Consider the following 27721-nt stretch of genomic DNA (forward strand, 5'->3'; position numbering starts at 1 on the left):
TTGCAAAAGATTCAGCAACACAGTCGTCCAAAATACTGTGTACTTATGCGATGAAAAGAGACGACTTTTGGCCGTGTGTGGTGCTGGGCTAATATGTCCGCTACAACCTGAGACGTCATCATTCCGCGACGTTTTCAACAAGAAACTCCGCGAGAAATTTACAATTGATATTAAGTAAACTAAAGCGGCCGTATTGGCATTTGTTGCAATGTTAATATTTCATCATTGATTTATAAACTATCAGACTGTGTGGTCAGTAGTAGTGGGTTTCAGTAGGCCTTTAAACTCCCAAGTTTTATTTGGTTACGCCACAAAATGTTCTAAAGGTTCTATCCTGCCGCTGCATACCGGACTTGATCCTCGTTCTGCCCACAATGCACGCTCTTAATTTCTTTACGTGGGGCTCTTGTGCCGCTTGCTAACATCACAAGGCTTGCCTCATTGCTCGCGTGAACTCAACCGATGCATCATCGTGTTACAACATGGGACAAGGAGGTGCTGGAGGACATACCTCGTTGTAGTACTCCAGCACCATCTGCAGGATCTTCTTCAGGTTGTTGAGCTGAGGAGATCACACACACACACACACATTAAAGCCTAATCTATAATTCGGTAGGTTAAAAGGCGTGAGGGGGGGTTGGGTAGACATGCACATAGCAGACACACATACATGTAAGAGGAGTCAGCGCAGGGTCACTGTGCAGGTTAAAGCAGGAGCAGCAGCCCCCCCTGGTGGAGGCCGGAGGTCAGTTGCAAGGAGAGTTGGGCAGGAAGGACGCATACTGAGGATTTAACACACTAAGAAGGGGGAAAGGAGAGTTGGGCAGGAAGGACGCATACTGAGGATTTAACACACTAAGAAGGGGGAAAGGAGAGTTGGGCAGGAAGGACGCATACTGAGGACTTAGCATACTGAGGACTTAGCACACTAGGTAGGCGGTCAAGGAGAGCAGGGGGCAAAATATAATGAATGCAGAAAGAAAATACTTCCATCTACCTTCAGTCTCCAGTTGTCCTCTACGTCTGTTTTGATGCGAGTGAGCCAAGTATCAGTGAACCACGACGGGTCTCTGTGTGACACACACCATGGCGCTTTAAAGTTCCACTGTTTGTCAACCATTCCAAAGTCTCAGGGTGTAATGGGAGTGTTTTGACTGTTTCAGGCCTTGCTCACACTGCCGGTCAAGTCCTTTTTTTTTTGCTCATATGTGACCTCTTATCAAATGTTTTCCAGTCAAAGTGCAATTCAGTTTTAAAAAAAAATCTGATCCAAATCTATTATGTATGTTGCTATACAGTGGGGCAAAAAAGTATTTAGTCAGCCACTGATTGTGCAAGTTCTCCCACTTAAAATGATGACAGAGGTCTGTAATTTTCATCATAGGTACACTTCAACTGTGAGAGACAGAATGTGAAAAAAAATCCAATTACATTGCAGGAATTTTAAAGAATTTATTTGTAAATTATGGTGGAAAATAAGTATTTGGTCAACCATTCAAAGCTCTCACTGATGGAAGGAGGTTTTGGCTCAAAATCTCACGATACATGGCCCCATTCATTCTTTCCTTAACACGGATCAATCGTCCTGTCCCTTTAGCAGAAAAACAGCCCCAAAGTATGGTGTTCTTGGGATGCAACTCAGTATTCTTCTTCCTCCAAACACAACGATTTGAGTTTATACCAAAAAGTTCTATCTTGGTTTCATCTGACCACATGACATTCTCCCAATCCTTTGCTGTATCATCCATGTATCCATTTTGGTATAAACTAAACTTGTCGTGTTTGAAAGAAGAAGAATACTGAGTTGCATCCCAAGAACACCACACCTACTGTGAAGCATGGGGGTGGAAACATCATGCTTTGGGGCTGTTTTTCTGGAAGATTGATCAGTGTTAAGAATAGAATGAATGGGGCCATGTATCGTGAGATTTTGAGCCAAAACCTCCTTCCTTCAGTGAGAGCTTTGAATGGTTGACCAAATACTTATTTTCCACCATAATTTACAAATAAATTCTTTAAAATTCCTACAATGTAATTGGATTTTTTTTCACATTCTGTCTCTTACAGTTGAAGAGTACCTATGATGAAAATTACAGACCTCTGTCATCATTTTAAGTGGGAGAACTTGCACAATCGGTGGCTGACTAAATACTTTTTTGCCCAACTGTAAGTCTGGTATGTAAGTGATGCGACTGCAGTGTTAAAGCGCCGGTCACATTTATCCCACCAGCGATAAGTGTCTAATTATTTACCAAATTAAACGGTTTCAAAATAAATTATTGACAAAATAGCAGAAAACAGGCAAAAATTATGTTTTAGGAACTCGCGTTTTTGTTCCACCACTCCTGTCTTCAACTGCTCGCTCTTTGGAGCAGACGTCCCACAAATGTCACGCAAACTGCGAAAGCCAAAATGTTTGCACTCTTACCTCTTGATCTTATATGTGCAGTAATACCCTTCAGAAAATGTGGACTCTGATTCCACGGAGTCCTTGAAATTGACACAAATGCACCAGGACTGAGTCTCACTAGAATTGCAGCCATGTTTTTACGTCCGCAAACACTGCAGTGTGTGACATCATGACCTCATTTCGTGCATGCCGCTCAGATTGTGTTCACATCAGACATCGCATTTTTTTGTAATGTGAACGACCAAATAACTTGAGGTTTGCCCAAAAAAATTCTGCATTTGGACCATTACCCTGCAGTGTGAACGTTGCCAAAAAGTGAGCCCCACCAGGAACAAACTGTGCGTGTGTAGCTTTAATGCTAATGAGTTGTTTGACCACACCTATTACACGTTTTATATACCTCTGCACTTTTCAATCAGAACAGATGTTGTACACCAAATACAACAATGTAATATGACGAACAGGAGGACATAGATGCAACTCTAACAGCACTTGGCTGCATTTTAAGATGTGTAGTGAAGCCTGTTTATTCAAGTTATCAGAGATTTGATCATTTCCATTATACACAATTTCAAAGCAAGCAAACAAGTGAGGGAGACAATATCTATCTTACAAATGAGCTCTTAGGACACATTTTACTGTTCAAACATCATTAAAAGGCCACTTTTGACTATTAACTGGCCTTAAGTGGTTTAATTTACACCCAAGGTTGTGTAATTTGGGATAAAATCAAATGTTTTTTGGGGGAAACGGGCACCAAACGAACAAATGTGTGAACAAGTTTTGCTTTTTCTACAGCCTATACGTTTTTTTTTTAATCATCCTATTCAAAAAGGGTGAGGAGTTCACTTCAGACCAGTGATTCTCAAACTTTTTCCACCTAGTACTGCCTCATAAAACACTTGGCTCTCCAAGTACCACCATAATGACTGACATTAAAATACAGTAACGTAGTAGGCCTAAATAGTCATTAAAAACCAGGCAGAGGTTTTATTTAAAAAGTACATTTAATATTTGTGTACACTGTAACATTACAGTTTGAACAGTAAGACTATTTGAATCAAGAAAAAAACTTAATGAATAAAATAAAACATTTTTTTTTGCATACCACTAAAACAGGGGTGTTGAACTAATTTTAGCTCAAGGGCCGCATGGAGGAAAATCTGTGCAGAGGCAGGACAGACTTAAAATCATGGCATTTAAACTAAATAAAGACAACTTCAGATTGTTTTCTTTGTCTTACAAACACATTCTGAAAATATTATAATAAAAAAATATAAAAAAATACTGGCAGCGGTAAAGTTTAGATCCATGAAGGAAAGGAGTGTTTATAACTGAATAAATTTCCATATGCATAAAAATTTCTTTTCTTTTGTATAATTAAAAAAAAAATGAATTAACGTTTAACATAATATTGAATGTGAGGCATAACAGGATAATGCATACATTTATTATTTGTTTGGAAAACGGTTACAAAAAAGTGGGATCCCAAAAATTTCTTGTGGGACCCCATTTTTATGACTTGCGCCAACACTGAAGCGAAGTATATATTTATTATTAAACACTGATGGAATATTGGTGTGTGCAAAACAGCATCAGGCCGCTTCTAATACTAATCAAATATCATCCCGGGGGCCATGACTCTGACACCCCAGCACTAAATTAAGTTGTATCACAGTTTGAGAATCACTGACTTTTAGTGGCGTACATTTAACACATGTTTAATGGTGGCATACATTTAAGATAGATTATTTGTGTTTTCTCTCACATTTGATGCAGGGCCTGCGATATGGCGGCTCCAGTGGTCAGGTCCTCTGCTGTGCTGCATGGTGCGGAGGTGTTGAAAGTCTGCAGCTGAGAAGTGAAACATTCATACAAAGTGCTGGTAATGATTAAAGGCCTACTGAAAGCCACTACTACCCACCACGCAGTCTGATAGTTTATATATCGATGAAATATTAACATCGCCACACATGCCAATACGGCCGGTTTAGTTTACTAAATTGCAATTTTAAATATTGCGCGGAAGTATCATGCTAAAACATGGCGGTATGATGACGGGTGTGCGTGACGTCACACATTGTAGAAGACATTTTGTTCCAGCACCGTTCCCAGCTATAAGTCGTCTGTTTTCATCGCATAATTCCACAGTATTCTGGACATCTGTGTTGCTGAATCTTTTGCAATTTTTGCAATGAATAATGGAGACGTCAAAGAAGAAAGCTGTAGGTGGGAAGCGGTGTATTGCGGCCTGCCTTCAGCAACACAAACACAGCCGGTGTTTCATTGTTTACATTCCCGAAAGATGACGGTGAAACTTTATTATGGAACAGAGCGGTCAAGTGAACACGGTTGGATTGGACCACACACACAAAGTACAGTATATTATGCAGCGATCATTTCGAAAGATCGTGTTTCGAAGAGGGTCCCTTGCGAAGGGCAGAGATGGGTATCGCCACCACCCGTCGACTGGTGCTGAAGAAAGGTGCGGGGCCGACCTTCAGGTTGTACAGGTACGACCATATAATCTGACTAAAACACTAGTAACACAATAAGCAGATAAGGGATTTTCCAGAATTATCCTGGTAAATTTGTCTAATAACATCTGAATCGCTCCCACTGTATAGTCTTTTTTTTTTCTTCTAGTCCTTCACTCTCACTTTCCTCATCCACAAATCTTTCATCCTCGCTCAAATTAATGGGGAAATCGTCGCTTTCTCGTTCCAAATCGCTCTCGCTGCTGGTGGCCATGATTGTAAACAATGTGAGGATGTGAGGAGCTCCACAACCCGTGACGTCTCGCACACATCATCTGCTACTTCCGGTACAGGCAAGGCTTTTTTATTAGCGACCAAAAGTTGTGAACTTTATCGTGGATGTTCTCTACTAAATCCTTTCAGCAAAAATATGGCAATATGGCGAAATGATCAAGTATGACACATAGAATGGACCTGCTATCCCCGTTTAAATAAGAAAATCTCATTTCAGTAGGCCTTTCAATAAGCTATTTCGGCAATCTGATACATTTTTCCCCCATAATTACTATTTTAGCGTGTGGATGAGGTAACCCGTACTACTACAGCGTAAAAGTGAATGTCAAGTAACCTTCCAACTAAACCTTGCTGTTAAATTCTTACAAGGATTAAACAGCCTGGCCTAATTACGCCAGCTTGTTGTTCAACAAAGCGTTAATGAAATAATTACTTAATTCGATAAAACAGGTGACGGGTTCAATACATGCATATATTTATTGAGCAACATTGGTGACGTCAGCCTACGTTATTTGCAGAGACTACAAAAATATCATCACTTTTTTAAAAGGGAGATTTTTCCACAACAGCGCAAACCTGGCAACCTTTGCTCAGGTTAGCCTACCGTACTTCTAGTAATGCTGAATAATTATTGTCACAATTAAAGTCGCTGGTAATTACTCTTTCAGCGCTCATTAAACGTTGTTATACGTAGACGTTTAAGTTTTTTAGTCACATTTTATTTGTTATCAGATGGTGAACGTTTCCGAACAACGAGCGCAGGCACCAATATTATTAGTGCACGACAGGTGCGGTTGGATTCGTCGGCTGTTTGTTTACGACACTGAGCAAAAACTCACCCATATAATGAGGCTTTCCACCAACGCCGTGTTGCCCTCGTCCATTTATTCCGATAAAGCTAATAAAAGATCAGATATTTTCTCTCCACCTGTCAGCAAACGCCTCTTCCGCTCTCTTTCTTTCTGCATTTGACCTCACCTGCTGTCGAGGTAAAACTGTCACGTCAAATGCTTAGCGCGGCATGGCTTTAACAGTCGCTGCGCCACAAAACGGCGTAACAACTATGGTGAATATTGCATCGGCTCTGAGCGTCTTTTGCTTTACACCGGCAGCGTATCCAATCAGAGTTGAGCTGCATCCAGAGTTACGTATTTTACAGCCAATCAAATGCCAGTACGAGCAACTTTAGAACGCTTCCATTGGAAGCAGCTCGTCAAGCATTGGTGGGAGTCAACCATCATGGTGGAAGTTTATTATGCATTAATATGAGCACGGATACCGTCAATGTTGTTTTGATGCTTACCTGTCATATATCTGTCAATATAGATTAAGATTAGAACTAGGCAATACAATAAACGTTTCTTTTTAATATCTTTTGAAAAAATTATACTTCAGAAAACGGCTTACCCAAATTAAGTGTTATTAAACTGGTTAAGTAAGATGAATATCTGAGCGTATTAAATAATCATAAATAAACACTAAGCATTGTTATGCAATAAATAATTCAAAAAGACAAACAGGACGCTACTTTGGGTTTCTGCGTATATGAAATTAAAATAATTCATGCAACACTAAATTGGTGTGAATGTGAGTGTAAATGTTGTCTATCTGTGTTGGCCCTGGGATAAAGTGGCGACTTGTCCAGGGTGTACCCCGCTTTCCGTCCGAATGCAGCTGAGATAGGCTCCAGCACCCCGTGACCCCGAAACCCGAAAAGGACAAGCGGTAGGAAATGGATAGATGAAATTCATAGCTCATCCAGCATGTATTCGCGGTCTCTATGCAAAGTAATAATACACAGTAATACAAATTAAAACAATCTTTTAATCGGCCCTTTGTAAATACAAAGGATGATAAACTATGTAATATTTAATACAAATCTAAACTATAAACAGTACAACATTAAACATTTATATTGTTTTAGTATTGCTTATTGTTCACAGCTTTGCATATATAAACACAATGTTTCTAAGTCAGGCGTGTCTAAAGTGCAGCCCAAGGGCCATTTGTGGCCCCCAGCTAATTCTAAAAAATACTATAACAACAATTTAAAACATAAAAGAGTGTAATAAAAGAAAGAAAAAGTTGCAGTGTTGACACTAATAACACAAAGCTGCCATGCGGACTGTTATTGACCTGCTGAAGGCTCCAATTACTTCACTGGAACAATTTCACTTTCAAATATTTTGGGGGGATAATATTGCATATTTTGTGCGGAACAAAGTTTTCTTTCACAAAAAGGGCATCAAACAAACCAAAAAATCTTATAATCAAGAGATCTACAAACTTAAGCGTTAAAAGTAAAAAAATATAAATTTGGCTTATTTTCAACACTTATTCTTTTGTTATTGTTATGAATTATTGACCTATTTAGGGTTCCAATTACTTCCCTTCAAATATTCCACTTTCAAATGTTTTGGAGGAAAAATGTTGCATAGTTTACTCATATAAATAAGGGTTTCGACATAAAGGCCATAAACATCCATCCATCCATCCATCTTCTACCGCTTATTCCCTTTTGGGGTCGCTGGCGCCTATCTCAGCTACAATCGGGCGGAAGGCAGGGTACACCCTGGACAAGTTGCCACCTCATCACAGGGCCAACACAGATAGACAGACAACATTCACACACTAGGGCCAATTTAGTGTTGCCAATCAACCTATCCCCAGGTGCATGTCTTTGGAAGTGGGAGGAAGCCGGAGTACCCGGAGGGAACCCACAAATTCACGGGGAGAACATGCAAACTCCACACAGAAAGATCCCGAGCCTGGATTTGAACCCAGGACTGCAGGAACTTCGTATTGTGAGGCAGACGCACTAACCCCTCTGCCACCGTGAAGCCCGGCCATAAACATAAAAAACTAAATTTAAAAAAATGTTATAACGACAGACCTGAAGTTGATCTCGAGATTCAAGTGTTAAATGAAAACATTTATAATTTATGACTTATTTCTAACATTTTTAGGACTGAGACCCTTCCGGAGACCAGGGACCAAACTTGAGGAAAGCCACAAAGGTAAAAAAACAACTATTGTATTGCTTTAAAAAAAGAAAAATATCAAAATGGCCCCAGCATACTTTGATTTTTCAGTCTCGTTTTTATACAATTCATTTTATTCAAGCTATTTCTATTAGTTTTAGCCAAATGGTTTGTCTTTTGTCGTTTCTTCCAATTGTTTAGTGTGCTGTTTAACTATCATTTACACTACTTATATCCCAATGAAGTGTTATTTTTTTCCAAAATAAATCATATTTATTAAAAAAAGGGTATTTCATGTAATAACATTTTTAATTTACATTTTTTTTCTTAACTTGAATGTATCTTTAATTGAATTCTTGTGTATCACCAAGCCGAGTCTCTACTTTTACCGACACTATTAGGTGATGGCCTCACTTCTTTATCTGTGGCCAGACCCTGACCCCATAGTTGACCTGCTGCTGGTTTTAGATGACCTGCATGTCAATATTTACTCGGGCAATTCGTGACATGGCATTGCAGAGGAGGTCACATCGCCCAACTGTACGTGGTTCTGTAATTAATTGGAGCGTTTTTAAGTTAATAACACAGTACTTCATCATAAGCTGTCATTGCAGAAATATCATTGAAAGGCCACCAGGTGGCAGCAGTGCTCTTCACGCCTTAATTATTCCTTAAAAGGGACAATAGTTTGAATTTTTTTTGGTTTTAAAATACACATAGTATTTTATGTATGACAGTTAATGTTAAAAATTTTTTTTTTTTTTTTTTTTAAATCATTCTGTGCAATAAATGAAATGTTTATGATGGCGGTAAAGGACAGTAGGTTGATTGATGAGTGTTACTCATGCTTCTATTGGCACTCTTGTCAACTTTGGGTCAATTATTGCCGAGGTCAGCTCTAGCCTACTTTGATGTGGGAGAGATCACGTCAGTCATGTGATCCATGATGATTTTTTACAGTTGATCCGTTTATTGATGAGAGCAATGGAGCTTTCCAGCAGGCTGCAGGAGTGACAGAGAGAGAGAGAGAGAGAGAGAGGAGCTGATGGTGGTTGATGATTAACAGGAAGTTGTCATTTAGATGATGCTGCTGCACAGACTGTTACTTCAAGACATCAGCAGCTTCAACATGCACGCCGTCACCAAGCTCAGGTCAGTGTTTTTGCACCATTGCATGACAATTGTGCTCATAGTTGTGTTACGAAACCGAAAGTTGAAACCCCAACATTCTTAACGGTACAGTGCTCTTGTCATTTACAATATCTTTGACTAGTGTTTTTGCCATGGATTTTGAATAACAGCAGACCACTCTCATCACTTAGATCATAGGTAGGGAACCTATGGCTCTAGAGCCAGATGTGGCTCTTTTGATGACTGCATGTGGCTCGCAGATAAATCTTAGCTGAAATTGCTTAACACGATAAGTAATGAATAATTCCGCCGGTAATCACAGTTTAAAAAATAACGTTCAAAATATAAAACATTCTCATGCGTTTTCATCCATCCATCCATCCGGTTTCTACCGCACCTGTTCAAGAAGTCGGATTAGTGGTAAGAAGTATTTAGCCACAGAATAACAATGTTATTAAAAAGAATAAGAGACTTATTATACTCTAAAAATGTTGGTCTTTCTTAAAAATTCAAACAAATAGTTTTATTTAGTGTTTAAAAAAAAAATTATATCGCTCTCACGAAAATACTTTTAAAAATATTTGGCTTGTATGGCTCTCTCAGCCGAAAAGGTTCCCGACCCCTGACTTAGATCTTTGACATACATTTTTGCGGTGAATTCCTAAAAGCTGCAGAGCATTTGTCGTATAGAGCAGTGGTTCTCAACCTTTTTTCGGCGAGTACCCCCCAATCAGAGCAAAGCATTTTTGGTTGAAAAAAATAGATAAAGAAGTAATATTCAGCACTATGTCATCAGTTTCTGTTTTTTTTCATTGTATAACAGTGCAAAATATTGCTCATTTGTAGTGGTCTTTCTTTAACTATTTGGAAAAAATATATAAAAAAAAATAAATAGTTGTTGAAAAATAAACAAGTGATTCAATGATAAAGATTTCTACAAATAGAAGTAATCATCAACTTAAAGTGCCCTCTTTGGGGATTGTAATAAAGATCCATCTGGATTCATCAACTTAATTTTAAACATTTCTTCACAGAAAAGAAATCTTTAACATCAATATTTATGGAACATGTCCACAAAAAATCTAGCTGTCAACACTGAATACTGCATTGTTGTATTTCTTTTCACAGTTTATTTTGTTGAAGTATTATTCAATAAATATATTTATAAAGGATTTTTGAATTTTTGCTATTTTTAGAATATTAAAAAAAAATCTCACGTACCCTTTGGCATACCTTCAAGTAACCCCAGGGGTATGCGTACCCCCATTTGAGAACCACTGATGTAGAAGACAATTGACAGGAATTTTTTGATTAGATTTCCCCCCACAAACAGCAGAATGCTTTTGTCCTATGGACGATTTTGGACTGGTCGTAAAGAGCAATGGTTCTCAAATGGGGGCACGTGTACCCCTGGGGGTACTTAAAAGTATGCCAAGGGGTAGGTGAGATTTTTTTAAAAAAATATTCTAAAAATAGCAACAATTCAAAAATCTTTTATAAAAATATTTATTGCATAATACTTCAACAAAATATGAATGTAAGTTCATAAACTGTGAAAAGAAATACAACAATGCAATATTCAGTGTTGACAGCTAGATTTTTTGTGGACATGTTCCATAAATATTGATAATAAATAAATGGGTTGTACTTGTATAGCGCTTTTCTACCATCAAGGTACTCAAAGCGCTTTGACACTACTTCCACATTTACCCATTCACACACTGATGGAGGGAGCTGCCATGCAAGGCGCCAACCAGCATCCATCAGGAGCAAGGGTGAAGTGTCTTGCTCAGGACACAACGGACGTGACGAGGTTGGTACTAGGTGGGATTTGAACCAGGGACCCTCGGGTTGCGCACGGTAACTCTCCCACTGCGCCACGCCGTTAAAGATTTATTGTTTTGTGAAGAAATGTTTAGAATGAAGTTGAAGAATCCAGATGGATCTCTATTACAATCCCCAAAGAGGGCACTTTAAGTTGATGATTACTTCTATGTGTAGAAATCTGTATTTATAATTGAATCACTTGTTTATTTTTCAACTAGTTTTTAGTTATTTTTATATCTTTTTTTCCAAATAGTTCAAGAAAGACCACTACAAATGATCAATATTTTGCACTGGTATACAATTTAAAAAAAACAGAAACTGATGACATAGTGCTGTATTTTACTTCTTTCTCTCTTTTTTTCAACCAAAAATGCTTTGCTCTGATTAGGGGGTACTTGAATTAAAAAAATGTTCACAGGGGGTACATCACTGAAAAAAGGTTGAGAACCACTGGTATAGAGGACCTTTGACTAGTATTTTTAGCTGCAGCTTCCTAAAAACAGCTGAGTGTTTCAGCCATGTGAAGGATCTTTGACTTACATTTTACTACCAATTCCTAAAAACAGCGACACACTCCTGTTCTATCGAAGACCTTTGACCAGCGTGGATAGATTCCTAAAAACAGCAGCACATCTTCACACTTATCATAGAAGATAGGAAGCAGTACATATTGCAATTTGAAAATACATGAGAAGTGTCAGACATCTTTAGCAACAGTGGCTATAAAACACTTTAGTCCAAAGTAGCAACAGTAGCTATAAAAAAAAAGAAAGAGAGTGCTTATCTTAGTTGTGTCACCTTGCAGGTCGCACCGTCTTCTTTATCAAGGTGCATCAGGTCAGGGTCACCTGTGGCCCCCGGCACCAGACACAGCTCTGGGGTCCCCGGCACCAGACACAGCTCGTCTCCTGCATCAGCCGCCACCGCCCACTCGCAGCATGGTGAGCATTTGTTGCTTTTACTTCCTGTTTCAAAGTACTACTACTACTGAAGTCCTTTGTCTACTTCAGACCTGTTAGTACTCAATGAGTTTCTATAAAAACACTATTTGTGTCATGCATTACTGTATTTCAGGAAATGTTGGGAATGGGATACGGAAAATGTTTTTAAGATTCTAGGGGTGAGCCGGATCATCTTCTGGATTCAGGACTTTCTAAAAGGATTTTTGAGGGGGGTGATGGCAGAGGTCTCAGAGTGCTTTCTTACTTTTTATTAGCAAGTCCTCTTGAGAAGGAGCATCACATGCAGTGGAATGTGATTCAAACAAATGATCATTTGATAGCAGTAATATTGTCAAGCTTGGTCATATTTAGGTTTTCCTGTCCAGTGTCATTTCTACTTTCTGTGTTTGGAATCACTTCCTGTCCGGGTGCTCTTGTTTTGTCAGCATTTCCTGTTTTGAAGCACCTTTACTTTCTGTGCCATGTCCTGTCAGCACACCTGAGTCCCATTCAACTACTTCTATTTATTGTACTTTCTAGACTAGTGGTTCTCAAATGGGGGTACGCGTACCCCTGGGGGTACTTGAAAGTATGCCAAGGGGTATGTGAGATTTTTTTTTAAATATTCTAAAAATAGCAACAATTCAAAAATCCTTTATAAATATATTTATTGAATAATACTTCAACAAAATATGAATGTAAGTTCATAAAGTGTGAAAAGAAATGCAACAATGCAACATTCAGTGTAGACAGCTAGATTTTTTGTGGACATGTTCCATAAATATTGATGTTAAAGAATTCTTTTTTTGTGAAGAAATGTTTATAATGAAGTTGATGAATCCAGATGGATCTCTATTACAATCCCCAAAGAGGGCACTTTAAGTTGTTGATTACTTCTGTGTAGAAATCTTTATAATTGAATCACTTGTTTATTTTTATCTTCTTTTTTTCCCCCAAATAGTTCAAGAAAAAACTCTACAAAGGAGCAATATTTTGCACTTTTATACAATTAAATAAATCAGAAATTGATGACACAGTGCTGTATTTTACTTATCTCTTTTTTTCAACCAAATATGCTTCGCTCTGATTAGGGGGTACTTGAATTAAAACAAATGTTCACAGGGGGTACATCACTGAAAAAAAGGTTGAGAACCACTGCTCTAGACTGATGCATAGTGTGTGGTTTTTCTTTGTTCCCTGCATCCTGGACTATTAAGTTAGTTTTACTTGCAAGCTGTTTATCTCTGCACTCTTGGGGGTCACACTGCAAGCAACACTCACCAGATGGCGGCAAATATATAAATTATAGCTTGTAATTGCTATTTGTTTTTTATATTGCACATAGCTCAAAGGGATAGACTGAAACACTAACTCTTGAATTTCCTTTCAATGATTTAATGTTTATGACAACATTTTTTGTCATCTGACCTCATTTATTGGTCTGTGCCATTTTTAATGTTTGTTTTTTACAATGAAATACCATCTGATTTGTTTTTAGAATAGTGAGGCCGGTGTAATCAAATGTAGGTGAATGTGTATATTGTATGTTCATACAGTACAGCCAAAAGTTGGGACACACCTTCTCGTTCAATGCAATGTTTTCTTTATTTTCATGACTATTTACATTGTAGATTGTCACTGAAGGCATCAAAACTATGACTGAACACATGTGGAGTTATGTACTTAATTAAAAAAAAGGTGAAATAACCCGAAAACATGTTTTATATTCTAGTTTCTTCAAAATAGCCACCTTTTGTTATGATTACTGCTTTGCACACTCTTGGCATTCTCTCCATGAACTTCAAGCACACCTGTGAAGTGAAAAGCATTTCAGGTGACTACATCTTAAAGCTCATGGAGAGAATGCCAAGAGTGTGCAAAGTAGTAATCAGAGCAACAGGTGGCTATTTTGAAGAAACTAGAGTACAAAACATCTTTTCAATTATTTCACCTTTTTTTTGTTGTAAATAGTCATGTGAATAAAGGAAACGCATTGAAAGTGAAGAAGGAGCTGAGCCGGAAGGCAAAGCTCTCAATTTACCGGTCGATCTACATTCCCATCCTCACCTATGGTCATGAGCTTTGGGTCATGACCGAAAGGACAAGATCACGGGTACAAGCGGCCGAAATTAGTTTCCTTCGCCGGGTAGGCGGGGCTCTCCCTTAGAGGTAGGGTGAGAAGCTCTGCCATCCGGGAGGAACTCAAAGTAAAGCCGCTGCTCCTCCACATGGAGAGGAGCCAGATGAGGTGGTTCGGGCATCTGGTCAGGATGCCACCCGAACGCCTCCCTAGGGAGGTGTTTAGGGCACGTCCAACCGGTAGGAGGCCACGGGGAAGACCCAGGACACGTTGGGAAGACTATGTCTCCCGGCTGGCCTGGGAACGCCTCGGGATCCCCCGGGAAGAGCTAGACGAAGTGGCTGGTGAGAGGGAAGTCTGGGTTTCCCTGCTTAGGCTGTTGCCCCCGCGACCTGACCTCGGATAAGTGGAAGATGATGGATGGATGGATGGATGGCATTGAAAGTGTGTCTAAACTTTTGGCCTGTACTCTCTGTGTGTGTGTGTGTGTGTATATATATATATATACAGTATATATATATATATATATATATATATATATATATATATATATGTATGTCTTGATTGGATTATCCAGAGAATAGTGCTCGATACCGTGGTAGAGCGCAATATGTAGGTGTTGGAGAAATCACAAGACTACTTCATCTCTTCAGATTTTCTCCTGATGATTGAGGGAACCCCTCATGAAACAGTTCTGTAGAGATGAAGTAGTCTTGTGATTTTTCCCACACATACATATATATTCTCACTTCGAAAAGCTGTGCTCTACAAAAGGTGCTCATTGTAGTTTGACTAATTAACTTGATTTTTATTTATGTAAAAAAATCAGCACAAATGATTTGTTTGATTTCTAGGTATTTATACATTATGATCCCCAGTTAGTTGCGGTTCAATTTGAATATTATAATTCATAAATGAGTTCATTTAATTGCATTTATTCAGTATCAAATGATTCTAGTTGGTCAAATATTTTTATAGTTTTAACAAGATTACTTTTTTTGTAATTTCCAAAATTAAGACACTCTAAAAGTGTTCTGTTAGACTAAAACAATCCTAATAACGGTATTCTTTCTTGTAAGTTGATCTATATTTCTTTCTTTTTGTTTTCTTTAGTGTTAATAAAGTTAATGTTATGCTTTAGACCAACAATAGAAAAGGTTGTAAAACTGCTGTAATGACACACTCCCTTTTATTGTGGCTCTACAAGGTCATACTGTAGTTATAGTTATCTACTTCCTGCTTCTCATTTCCTAATTGTTACTTTGTATTCTTTCCTGCAGGACCCTGCACACGTGTGTCTGTCAAGTGGCCAGCGAGAAGGTCTTTGTCCCGTGTGCCTGCAGACCACCTGCTTCCCCGTGCAGACCAACTGTGGACATTTATTTTGTGGTAGGACGCACGCGCACGCAAACAAGGAGTGACGTGTGTTGATGTAGGACACCACACAGCCATCTGTTCCATCTATCTAATCACCACCGTTTCCTCGGTAACATTGCCTGCCTGTTACAAGCCAAATGTAACATGCATAAACTCCATGCACTTATGCAGGGCTTGTTTCAGCATACAAGTGCAGATAACATCTATTTTGCTAAATTCAATAATATTTGAATTAAATGAGAAATATGTAACACTCCCATGTAATAATTCTAAATACAAACCCCGTTTCCATATGAGTTGGGAAATTGTGTTAGATGTAAATATAAACGGAATACAATGATTTGCAAATCATTTTCAACCCATATTCAGTTGAATGCACTACAAAGACAACATATTTGATGTTCAAACTCATAAACATAATTTTTTTTTTGCAAATAATAATTAACTTAGAATTTCATGGCTGCAACACGTGCCAAAATAGTTGGGAAAGGGCATGTTCACCACTGTGTTACGTCACCTTTTCTTTTAACAACACTCTATAAACGTTTAGGAACTGAAGAAAGTAATTGTTGAAGCTTTGAAAGTGGAATTCTTTCCCATTCTTGTTTTATGTAGAGCTTCAGTCGTTCAACAGTCCGGGGTCTCCGCTGTTGTATTTTACGCTTCATAATGCACCACACATTTTCAATGGGAAACAAGTCTGGACTGCTGGCGGGCCAGGAAAGTTCCCACACTCTAGTTTTACAAAGCCACGCTGTTGTAACACGTGCTGAATGTGGCTTGGCATTGTCTTGCTGAAATAAGCAGGGGCGTCCATGAAAAAGACAGCGCTTAGATGCAACACATGTCGTTCCAAAAGCTGTATATACCTTTCAGCATTAATGGTGTCCTAAGTTACCCATGCCTTGGGCACTAATGCACCCCCATACCATCACAGATGCTGGCTTTTGAACTTTGCGTCGATAACAGTCTGGATGGTTCACTTCCCCATTGGTCTGGATGACACGATGTCGAATATTTCCAAAAACAATTTGAAATGTGGACTCGTCAGACCACAGAACACTTTTCCACTTTGCATCAGTCCATCTTTGATGATCTCGGGCCCAGAGAAGCCGGCGGCATTTCTGGATGTTGTTGATAAATGGCTTTCGCTTTGCATAGTAGAGCTTTAACTTGCACTTACAGATGTAGCGACAAACTGTATTTAGTGACAGTGGTTTTCTGATGTCCTTTAGAGATTAATTTCGTTTTTTGATACAGTCGAAGTTCACAGTCATTCAATGTTGGTTTCCGGCCATGCCGCTTATGTGCTGTGATTTCTCCAGATTCTCTGAACCTTTTGATATTATGGACCGTAGATGTTGAAATCCCATAATTTCTTGCAATTGCACTTTGAGAAACGTTGTTCTTAAACTGTTTGACTATTTGCTCACGCAGTTGTGGACAAAGGGGTGTACCTCGCCCCATCCTTTCTTGTGAAAGCCTGAGCATTTTTTGGGAAGCTGTTTTTATACCCAATCATGGCACCCACCTGTTCCCAATTAGCCTGCACACCCGTGGGATGTTCCAAATAAGTGTTTGATCAGCATTCCTCAACTTTATCAGTATTTATTGCCACCTTTCCCAAATTCTTTGTCATGTGTTACTGGCATCAAATTCTAAAGTTAATGATTTGCAAACAATTTTTTTGATCAGTTTGAACATCAAATATGTTGTCTTTGTAGCATATTCAACTGAATATGGGTTGAAAAGGATTTGCAAATCATTATATTCCGTTTATATTTACATCTAACACAATTTCCCAACTCATATGGAAACGGGGTTTGTAAACAGTCATGAAAATAAAGAAAACATTGCATTGAATGAGGTGTGACCAAACTTTTGGTCTGTAATGTATGTTGTAGTAATAATCATCCTCACCTTCACCTTTTATGACAGGTGACACACTTCCATGACCCACTTAAGCACATTCTTCTAGGGGCGTGGCTTCATACAGTACAGCTACTGTGAAATGTCAAGAAATAAACTAAGAGTATGTTTTTGCAGCACCATGTTTGATGGCCTATTGGAGACACGGCACATGGTTGGACCCAATCAGCTGCCCTCTGTGTAGACAAAAGGTAGTGTGCTCCACGTTTATTGTCCTGCATTATGAATAAATACAGTGCCTCTTCAGGTCAGCAGCTTGTGTCGTCTGTTCAACAACACCCGATCGGACCAGCAGACCAAGGCAGTACTTGGGGACATAACGGACTACAACAAACGCTATTCTGGAGCGCCCAGACGGGTCAGTGGTCTTACTAACCTTTCTATCCACGCTCCTCGTGCTGCCCCCTGGTGGTAGTATTATGTTATATATAGACAGTCTTCCAACAGCAGCAGACTGGCCACGATACTGAAGAGTGTGAGTCTCCTGTGGTGCCAATACTACTTACTGTGTAGTATTAAAACATCTGCTGTGTGGCGTGACGCTCGATGTGTTGAAGTACGATCATCTTCACTTACCCACTGTGTAGTGTCGTCGTGCACTTATGTCCTTTTTGTTCCCTTCACATCTCATAGGTCAATCCTTTGAAAAGCATTGTAATGCCCATTTCAGCTCGCTTTGTGCGTTAGCATCAAGCTAGCGGTATCAGTGCTAACTTTTAGGTTGCTTACTTCAGTTTGTAGCAAAGTAGTGTTGTTGATTGGAAGTGCTTCTTACACGTGTAGTTTAGAGGCAATCAATACACAACCTCAACTTGGAAGTTGTCTCATCCCTAAATGAAAGTATCTGCCAGTAGAAAGACTGTTCCAACATTCATTCTGCGGCTGTAGGCAACCTCCAGATGTACTTAAGTAGCTGCAGTTGTACTGGTTCACAATGAACGCATTAACACTATAAATGCTGACGGAGCAATTTGCACCTTCCATCTGTAACATTAAAAAAAAAACGACAATCTTCATTACACTTTGTCATGCACTCCAAATAATTTAAGTAAAAAAACAATATTGCCATTAGGATCTAGAATTAAAGCATTTTCTTAAACGTGTGGCTTTAAAAACCTCTAAAGGCTTAGTGTCCACATGCGTGGACAGTAGGGGTGTAACGGTACGTGTATTCGTATTGAACTGTTTCGGTACGGGGTTTTCGGTCCGGTGCGGAGGTGTATCGAATGACGGACATATTAAGTAGCGTACCGCACGTTGTGTAAACAATGCACAACACACAGCATGCTAGCAGCGACTGGGCTAGGATAGACTGACCATACCTCCTCTTTTCACCAGATATGTCCTCTTTTGTGGGGCTGTCTGGGTGGAGTTTCTTAAATGCCTCAAATGTCCAGGATTTTAAGTTAGGGTTGCGTGTGTTTTCAATGTACCTTCGGGGTTAAGAAGGGGTTAAAAACAAAACAAATTGTGCACGCAGCTGCATTCGTGAGGGAGGGGCAGAGACAGAGAGAGCGAGAGAGTTATGATAAATGCGCATGCGTCGCCAGGATTTGCTTTTTACCAATAGATTTATCAGATTTTATTTTTTATTATCCATAGCAGGGCTGTCAAAAGTGTGCCTCGGAAGCCATTTGCGGCCCACAGCTAATGTTTTAAAGGCCCACGGCACATTCTAAAAATACTATTAAAATAAAAACAAACAAAAGTGAAATAAAAAAGTTTATAGACTAAATGTAATTTAGAAAAAGTTGCAACGTTGACTAATAAAACAAAGCTGTTTTTTTTCTTTCAAACTGTCATTGCTCAAAACACAATATTGAATCAAAATCAATGTTAAGAATTATCGACCTATCTAAGGTTCCCATTGCTTTACATCAAATATTACACTAAGAAAAATATTTTTGGTGGAAGATTTTGCAAATTTGGTAAATAACCAAAAAATGTATATTTTGTTGTTTTCTTACTGTACCGAAAATGAACCGAACCGTGACCTCTAAACCGAGGTACGTACCAAACTGAAATTTTTGTGTACCGTTACACCCCTAGTGGACAGCACCTTTTAGTTCTTATTTCCAAAATGGTGTACATTCCTGAATTGGGGTCTTATGGCCACTTATAACATACGATGGAATTTGGGGAAAAAAAGTGTAAAAATAAGAATTATCCAGCCATCCATTTTCTATCGCTTATGCCCTTTGGGGTCGCTGGTGCCAATAAGGCAGAAGGCAGCGTACACCCTGGACAAGTCGTCACCTCATCGCAGGGTCATTAGGATGTCACTAAACATAAAGTACACGTCTGTGTACATATGGACTAAGTACATCATATCAAAATATGATTCTTAGTTTTTATTCTAATTAGGGTCCAATAAGCCCAAATAGCAAAGAGAAATAAAGAGTTTGTGATGTAATTCCTCCCAGATGAGAGACTACCTGTGTGACACGCCGCTCCTCCTCCAGCTGGTGGTCCGCCACCTGGCCACCATGGGGGGTCTGGTCTGGCTCTTTTTCTTGCGGGTGGTATTGTGCTGCGTGGGCGCTGTGGTCTCCATCGCCACGTCCTCACTACCCTCCAGTCCCCTGAAAGCAGAGCCCTCCCTGTGCGGCCTCCTGGGGGTCTTAGATGACCTGGTGGTGGTCAGCCTGCTGCTCCTCTGCGTCGTCAACGTCAACCAGCAGATGGCGCCAGAGAGAGCACACACTGCAAGCACGGGGGCAGCCGTGCCTTCTCGTTAGCTTCCTCTAGGGCAGAGATTCACAATTTTTAAACTCATCATTTCTCTTATTTACATTTTCTGTAAGAAATAAATATTTATTGTTTTCTCCCATAATGTTCAAATTGTTTTATTTAATCATGATTGCTTTTCCTCACCGAATTAGACGCACAAAACGTCAAAAAAGTACAGCAGTAAAATGGAGCATAAAAATCAAGATGTTCTTAGCGTGTGTCGCTGCACCAGGCGGCGGCGTTGCGAAAGAGGCGGAGCCACGGCGAGGCTTGTTTGAGGGCGCCTCTGAAGTCCCGCGGGGCCCACGGCCACTGCCAGCCCAGCGTGCAGCGCTCCGGGTGGGGCATCATGGCCAGGTGTCGGCCATCCTTGGAGCTGAGGCCAGCGATGCCCCGCGGGGAGCCGTTGGGGTTGAGGGGGTACTCCTCTGTGGGCTGACCCTGGTCGTCAAGGTAACGGATGGGAGCCAGGCCTCCGGAGGTGATGTCATCCAGCACTTGAGCGCTGCGGAATTGCATAAGGCCTGCAGGACGGGAATCAGAGGATGAAATCAAGTTTTGAGTGGGGGGTGTCCTGAGACCACACTAGTACGTGTTGGCCAATACGGATACCAATGCAATATGATATCAGTACATACTCTCTTGTTGGAAAGAGTTTGATGAAGTGAAATTACTGAGAGAACACTAACCTGATGGCAAACTCATGCTTTTGATGTGGAGTGATGATTACTTTGTTGCACACACCAAACATAAGGTAGACTTTATTTGTAATTATTACATTCATCTGAATAATTTGATGACGTCCTATTTCATACTGCTTTAATACAGTGCAGATTATGTAACTGTTTAGTTGCATGTATGGCAGAAGGATCTGTGTGGTAATAAGGTCCGGACACAATGTATTGTGGGTAATGGCAGTCAGGTATGCTGGAATCGAGCCACACAGTATTTTGACCTTATTCTTACTTTTTCTTACTGTAACACACTATTTTTCCATTCATTTGTTCCCACGTCGTTATTGTTTGAGGTTTTAGAAGGATTAAGTTGACAAGTAAATGATACAAAACGAAGAGCAGCTTCATTAGGAAACTACACCAACCCTGAGTGAACGTTCAGATGTTACCGGGCTGTCGCAGATTTTAGATGCAAGCAGATATCACCCAATTTGTTTTTACTGCTGGTATCTGATCAATATCAGTATCCCTGGTTTAGATGATGTATTAAACACTTACACACTAAATGTGTGTTTTATGGGGAATTCTTTGAACAAAGCGGAGTGAGACCCACCTTCTCCGTGAGCGACCCACACTCCCAGAGCCGAGCCCTCCATGCCGGCCAGCCACACGGACGGCGACGCTTGGATTCCCACGGTCACGAAGCGCGACTCGAACCTGCCCGACTTGTTGTGGGTCAGCACCACCTCTGGCGCTGGAGGACAAACAACATTCTTCAATCAGCCATTAAATGTTAGAATAGAATAGAATAGAATAGAATAGAAAGAACTTCATTGATCCCTGGGGAAAATTCAGCACCACAGTTTTCTTACAATAGACAATAGACACTTAAGTATTTTTACATGTGAATAATATAAATACGTCTATTATACAGCATTATTCACATGTGAATAACAAATAAGTCTATTATACAGCATTATTCACATGTGAAAAACATAAATACAGTCTATTATACAGCATTATTCACATGTGAATATAAATAGTCTATTATACAGCATTATTCACATGTGAATATAAATACAGTATTATACAGCATTATTCACATGTGAATGACATAAATACAGTCTATTATACAGCATTATTCACATGTGACTAAAAATACAGTCTATTATATGGCATTATTCCATCCATCCATCCATTTTCTACCGCTTATTCCCTTTTGGGGTCGCTGGCGCCTATCTCAGCTACAATCAGGCGGAAGGCGTGGACACCCTGGACAAGTCACCACCTCATCGCAGGGCCAACACAGATAGACAGACAACATTCACACACTAGGGCCAATTTAGTGTTGCCAATCAACCTATCCCCAGGTGCATGTCTTTGGAAGTGGGAGGAAGCCGGAGTGCCCGGAGGGAACCCACACATTCACGGGGAGAACATGCAAACTCCACACAGAAAGATCCCGAGCATGGATTTGAACCCATGTGAAAATAAACAGTCTATTATACAGCATTATTCACATGTGAATAATATAAATGCAGCATTATTCACATGTGAATAATATAAATACAGTCTATTATACTGCATTAGTCACATGTGAATAACAAGTATTATACAGCATTATTCACATTTGAATAATATAAATATTATACAGCATTACTCACATGTGAATAATATAAATAAAGTCTATTATACAGCATTATTTACATGTGAATAATATACAGTATTATTCACATGTGAATAATATAAATAAAGTCTATTATACAGCATTATTTACATGTGAATAATATACAGTATTATTCACATGTGAATAATATAAATAGGCTATTATGCAGCATTATTCAATGTGAATAACAAGTATACAGCATTATTCACATTTGAATAATATAAATATTATACAGCATTACTCACATGTGATTAATATAAATGCAGTCTATTATACAGCATTATTTACATGTGAATATATAGTATTATTCACATGTGAATAATATAAATACAGTCTATTATACAGCATTATTCACATTTGAATAATATAAATATCATACAGCATTACTCACATGTGAATAATATAAATACAGTCTGTTATACAGCATTATTCACATGTGAATAACAGTCTATTATACGGCATTATTCAAATGTAAATAATATAAATACAGTCTATTATACAGCATTATTCTCATGTGAATAACATAAATAGTCTATTATACAGCATTATTCAAATGTAAATAATATAAATACAGTCTATTATAGAGCATTATTCTCATGTGAATAACAGTCTATTATAAAGCATTATTCAAATGTAAATAATATAAATACAGCCTAATATACAGCATTATTCACATGTGAATAATATAAATATATCATACATTTACAGTCAAAAAGAACATATGCATTATACAGTCTGATGGCTGTCGGTATGAAGGAGTGAAAGGTAAGAGAAGCATCCATCTCACCGGCGCCACCCTGTCCCTCGCCCACCCAGCCCAGCAGGGCGAGCAGCTGGCAGCCATTGCACACACCCAGACTCAGCGTGTCCGCCCTCTGTCGGAAGCGGCGGAACTCGGCTTTAGCGGTGGCGTTGTAGGCCACGGTGGCGGCCCAGCCTTCAGGGGACAGAGAGCCAGGTTAGTCACTTCCTCCATCGTGGTCGTGGTCACGAGTCTCACCTTTGGCGGAGCCCAGCACGTCGGCGTAGCTGAATCCTCCCACAAACACCACGGCTTTGAAGGGCTCCAGCGTGACGGAGGCGGAGCCGAGGTCCTGCATGGTGACGTCCCACACCTGCGCACATGACAACACTAAGCTGGCCGTGGTGCGGCGAGACCACAAGTACAAACCTCAAAGCCCGCCATGTGGAGAGAGACGGACATCTCTCGGTCGCCGTTGCTGCCTTCCTCTCTCACCACGGCCGCACGAGGACGCCCTGCTGCTGCGTGTCAGAGAATATTTAACATCAATATCACCAACAATGTGAAGGCTTACATTCCTAACTGTGCTACAAGTGTAAACAACTAAACATGTCATTTCCTGTTCTATGGTTAGCATCACAATTTCCCACTAAAACATTGATAGTTATTCATGTTTTACGGTAAATGTGCTGATGTCGTCATACTTTTTCTTTCACAAACTTTTGTGGCGTTCCACTTAGGAGTGGTTACTGTTTACATTTGAACCCATATGGTACCAATTCCCGCTACCTGAGATTCGATAACTGTACAAATCTTCGGTACTTTTGTTTTAAGTTAAAAAATGTTACTTCTGGCGGTGGTTTGGCTTCAAGCGGGAAGATGTCGAACAGACAACTGTAATATGTCAAGTATGCGGCAAAAGCGTTGCTACAAAAAGAAGCATTACTGCTCATTTGTAGCATCATTTGAAAAGTCACCTGGTAGAGAATGAAGAGTGCTCAACCATTTCCAGATCATATGTAAAAAAATAGTCAACAACAGAAGGACATAACGTCCGCAGCAACCTACCACATAGCGATGGACATACACTTTTTGATTTCCTATTATGCACCTCTTTTATTTGTTTGTCAATGACAATGATTGTGCCACTGCTTAATTACTGTTTAATAAATACAGTTTTGGTCAATTGACTTGTGATTTCCCTCTCTGCATGAAAGTTTAAAAGTAGCATATATTAATGCAGTATGAAGAAGAATGTTTTAATGTAGACACATAGAATCATCATACTGCTGTGATTATATGCATCAAGTGTTCATTCAAAGCTAAGGCAAAATATCGTGATATATATCGTATATCGTGACATGGCCTAAAAATATCGAGATATTAATAAAAGGCCATATCGCCCAGCTTTAAAGGCCTACTGAAAAGAGATTTTCTTATTCAAACGGGGATAGCAGGTCCATTGTATGTGTCATCCTTGATCATTTCGCGATATTGACATATTTTTGCTGAAAGGATTCAGTAGAGAACATCGACGATAAAGTTGGTCGCTAATAAAAAAGCCTTGCCTGTACAGGAAGTAGCAGACGATGTGCGCGTGACATCACGGGTTGTGGAGCTCCTCACATCCTCACACTGTTTATAATCATAGCCACCAGCAGCAAAAGCTATTCGGACCGAGAAAGCGACAAATTGCCCTTTAATTTGAGCAAGGATGAAAGATTCGTGGATGAGGAAAGTTAGAGTGAAGCACCAAAAAAAAAAAAAGGCGGTGGCTCCAGGCGGACCGTTTCAGATGTAATTAGACACATTTAGTAGGATAATTCTGGAAGATCCCTTATCTGCTTATTGTTTTAATAGTCTTTTAGTGAGATTGTAAAGTCATACCTGAAAGTCGGATGTCTGCGGTGAACGGCAGTGTCTCTGAGAGAAGCCGAGGAGCCTAGATCACAGCTGCCTTTTTGAGCTGCAAGAGGAGGTCGCGTAATCCACTGAAGTCTCCAGTAAGAGCCGACTTAATATCACAATTTTCCATTTCAAAAACTTGCTGGTTGATGTAGAGAAACATGTTCGCTTGACCGCTCTGTGTTAAAGCTTCACAACAAACAAAGAAACACCGGCTGTGTTTCGGTGCTAAAGGCAGCTGCAATCCACCGCTTTCCACTAACAGCATTCTTTTTTATAGTCTCCATTATTAATTGAACAAATTGTAAAAGATTAAGCAACACAGATGTCCAAATTACTGTGTAATTATGCGATGAAAAGAGACGACTTTTAGCCGTAAGTGGTGCTGCGCTAATATGTCCTCTCCAACCAATAACGTCACAAAGACACGTCATCTTTCCGCGACGTTTTCAACAAGAAAATCCGCGGGAAATTTAAAATTGTAATTTAGTAAACTAAAGCGGCCGTATTGGCATGTGTTGCAATGTTAATATTTCATCATTGATATATAAACTATCAGACTGCGTGGTCGGTAGTAGTGGGTTTCAGTAGGCCTTTAAAGTACCAATGATTGGAACATTGGTGAAATTTGTCGTCTGCATTTGACCCATCCCCTTGTTCACCACCTGGGAGGTGAGGGGAACAGTGAGCATCAGCAGTGGCCACGCCCGGGAATTATTTTTTAGTGATTTAACCCCAATTCCAACCCTTGATGCTGAGTGCCAAGCAGGGAGGTAATGGGTCCCATTCTTATAGTCTTTGGTTTTAACACACAACCTACCGATGTCAGGGCGGACACTCTAACCACTAGGCTACTAGTAAGTAAGAATATTGCCATTCTGTTTAAGTTAACCGTTGTTTAGTTTGCAAGCGGAGGTGACGTCACACACAACCCAGGTACCCAAACATAGCACCCTTAGATTTGAGGTAAATCGCTAACATTAATAATAACCAGAACCCCCTCCCCAACCCTAGGTCTACTACAATTTGGACTCACCGAGCTGTTTGCAGATGGGCACTACGGAGGGGTCAAAGGTCACTTTAAAGCTCGGCTGCGTCCTCCCGGCTAGCCCCTCCTCTTCCTGCTGAACACAGAGCTCATTGGCTTGCAGGCGCTCCAGCCGGAAACTGGTCTCCTCCCACCAGGATCGGAGGCAGGGCAAGCGTTGGCTGAGCACTTCCTGTCCGTCCACTCGCAGCGTCACCTGCCAGGGGGCGGCCGGGCGTCACGCACAAAGCGGAGACACGGGAGGTGAAAAAGGGGGCGTCTCACCGTGGCTTCTGGACCGAAGCCGCAGGTCCTGCCGATGCGATGACACGGTACGCCGGCGTCACGGAATCGCCGGCACACGCTTTCTTCATGGGCCTGGGACGTCTCCAGGACCAGAGCCAACTCTTCGCTGAAGAGCAGCTCCATGACTGCACACACATGAAGACGGCTTTAGTCTAAGTCTATTAACGGCTACAATAGTTTTGGTCTCGTTCAGTGGTTAATACTACTGTAGTTTTGATATTTCTAGATCATTTAGCCATTTTTATTCTTGAGAATGCTGAATTTAAGGCAGAATATGCTCTGTTAGCGATAACATTGCCAAGATATGGACCTTGTGTTTAGACAGATGAGCACATACTGTATACCGTATTTCCTTGATTTGCTGCCGGGTATATAGCATGCGCCTGCCTAGAATTACTGCCGGGTCAAACTCGTTTCGCAAAATAATTAGTGCATGCTTAGCATTACCGCCGGCGTTAGGTCAAATTCGTTTTGCAAAATATTATTTTTATTAGCGCATGTCTAGAATTTTCACCGGGTCAAACTCGTTTTGCAAAATAATTAGCATATGCCTAGAATTTCCACCGGGTCAAACTCGTCACCTGTCATCATTTTCAAAATCGAGGAGGCTGATTTCAATCATTTTAAATCGCATAAAGGGAAGAAGATTAAGCACTATTCAGTAGGATTTAAGGTCCAAGCTATTGAATATGCTTAAAAGAACAGTAAGCAGCTATGTTTTATTAATATACCATAGCTGCGTGTGTCAAATATGAGGCATTAAATGACTCCCGCCTCCTGGTGGTAGAGGGCGCTAGTGATCCTTCTTGCGACAACTCGCTGCAGAAGAAATGACAACAAGCAACAAGAGTGAGCAGCGATCGTTTATTTTTCCTCTTGCTTCCACTTTTAACATGGAGGATTACATATCTAAAATAAAACACTTTTCTAAACTGGACTTTCAATCGAAGCAGGAGGTAATAAAGGAAGATCTCCATCGAGACAGAGAGACTTTTAAAACTGAAGAAAGATAAGGAAGACTTCTTTGAACAAGTTATTGATGCTTTTGATCAGAAGGAGCTGCGCATGGACTTCATTTACTGTATAAGTAAAGGTAAGATCATAATGGTTTTTTTTAATTAAATGTGCTTTTCATGATAGTATCCTTACATCACATTCAAATTTATAAGCGCAGGCCTAAATTTACCGCATGCCTTTGGTCAGCCCCGGAGTGAGAAGAGGTTT

At 40.0% G+C, this 27721-nt stretch overlaps 3 protein-coding genes across 7 annotated transcripts in view; 1 reads left to right on the forward strand and 2 right to left on the reverse strand.

The window, feature by feature from the left end:
* hook1 (hook microtubule-tethering protein 1) overlaps positions 1 to 6187 on the reverse strand; it is a 22647-nt gene extending 16460 nt beyond the window's left edge. The window contains exons 1-4 of one of the 3 annotated variants that reach the window (XM_061888529.1): positions 6021 to 6186; positions 4179 to 4264; positions 998 to 1070; positions 512 to 562 (exon numbers count right to left, since the gene is read on the reverse strand). In XM_061888529.1, coding sequence (XP_061744513.1) covers positions 512 to 562; positions 998 to 1070; positions 4179 to 4264; positions 6021 to 6065 — 255 coding nt within the window. In that variant the 5' untranslated portion in view covers positions 6066 to 6186. Of the gene's footprint in view, positions 1 to 511; positions 563 to 997; positions 1071 to 4178; positions 4265 to 6020 lie in introns of all 3 variants that reach the window. The other 2 variants (XM_061888530.1, XM_061888532.1) reach the window with 2 other exon arrangements.
* Positions 4076 to 20264, forward strand: si:dkey-183n20.15 (RING-HC_RNF170 domain-containing protein). 2 transcript variants are annotated; one of them, XM_061888533.1, is made up of 8 exons: positions 4076 to 4295; positions 8148 to 8198; positions 9244 to 9314; positions 11926 to 12061; positions 15422 to 15530; positions 17565 to 17638; positions 17695 to 17805; positions 19871 to 20264. In XM_061888533.1, the coding sequence occupies exons 3-8, from the start codon at positions 9244 to 9246 to the stop codon at positions 20183 to 20185; spliced, it is 816 nt and encodes a 271-aa protein (XP_061744517.1). In that variant the 5' UTR covers positions 4076 to 4295; positions 8148 to 8198; the 3' UTR covers positions 20186 to 20264. The 2 variants fall into 2 exon arrangements, with proteins under 2 accessions (XP_061744517.1, XP_061744518.1); XM_061888534.1 differs by lacking the exon at positions 4076 to 4295 and having other exon boundaries at positions 7806 to 8198.
* A 13-nt stretch (positions 20265 to 20277) lies between these two features.
* pfas (phosphoribosylformylglycinamidine synthase) overlaps positions 20278 to 27721 on the reverse strand; it is a 36588-nt gene continuing 29144 nt past the window's right edge. The window contains exons 22-28 of one of the 2 annotated variants that reach the window (XM_061888528.1): positions 26477 to 26622; positions 26201 to 26408; positions 23689 to 23777; positions 23518 to 23632; positions 23305 to 23454; positions 21465 to 21605; positions 20278 to 20701 (exon numbers count right to left, since the gene is read on the reverse strand). In XM_061888528.1, coding sequence (XP_061744512.1) covers positions 20388 to 20701; positions 21465 to 21605; positions 23305 to 23454; positions 23518 to 23632; positions 23689 to 23777; positions 26201 to 26408; positions 26477 to 26622 — 1163 coding nt within the window. In that variant the 3' untranslated portion in view covers positions 20278 to 20387. Of the gene's footprint in view, positions 20702 to 21464; positions 21606 to 23304; positions 23455 to 23517; positions 23633 to 23688; positions 23781 to 26200; positions 26409 to 26476; positions 26623 to 27721 lie in introns of both variants that reach the window. The other variant, XM_061888527.1, reaches the window with a different exon arrangement.

The sequence above is a fragment of the Nerophis ophidion genome, linkage group LG26, assembly GCF_033978795.1.
Source record: "Nerophis ophidion isolate RoL-2023_Sa linkage group LG26, RoL_Noph_v1.0, whole genome shotgun sequence".
NCBI classification, from domain to species: Eukaryota; Metazoa; Chordata; class Actinopteri; order Syngnathiformes; family Syngnathidae; genus Nerophis; species Nerophis ophidion.

What these genes read in the sequence shown, in the direction of transcription:
- si:dkey-183n20.15 (XM_061888533.1), top strand. Translation starts at nt 9,244, where the DNA reads ATGATGCTGCTGCACAGACTGTTACTTCAAGACATCAGCAGCTTCAAC. An exon ending in CACCGCCCACTCGCAGCATG is followed by an intron (nt 12,062 to 15,421) that starts GTGAGCATTTGT and finishes TCTTTCCTGCAG; the next exon opens with GACCCTGCACACGTGTGTCT. An exon ending in ATTCTGGAGCGCCCAGACGG is followed by an intron (nt 17,806 to 19,870) that starts GTCAGTGGTCTT and finishes AATTCCTCCCAG; the next exon opens with ATGAGAGACTACCTGTGTGA.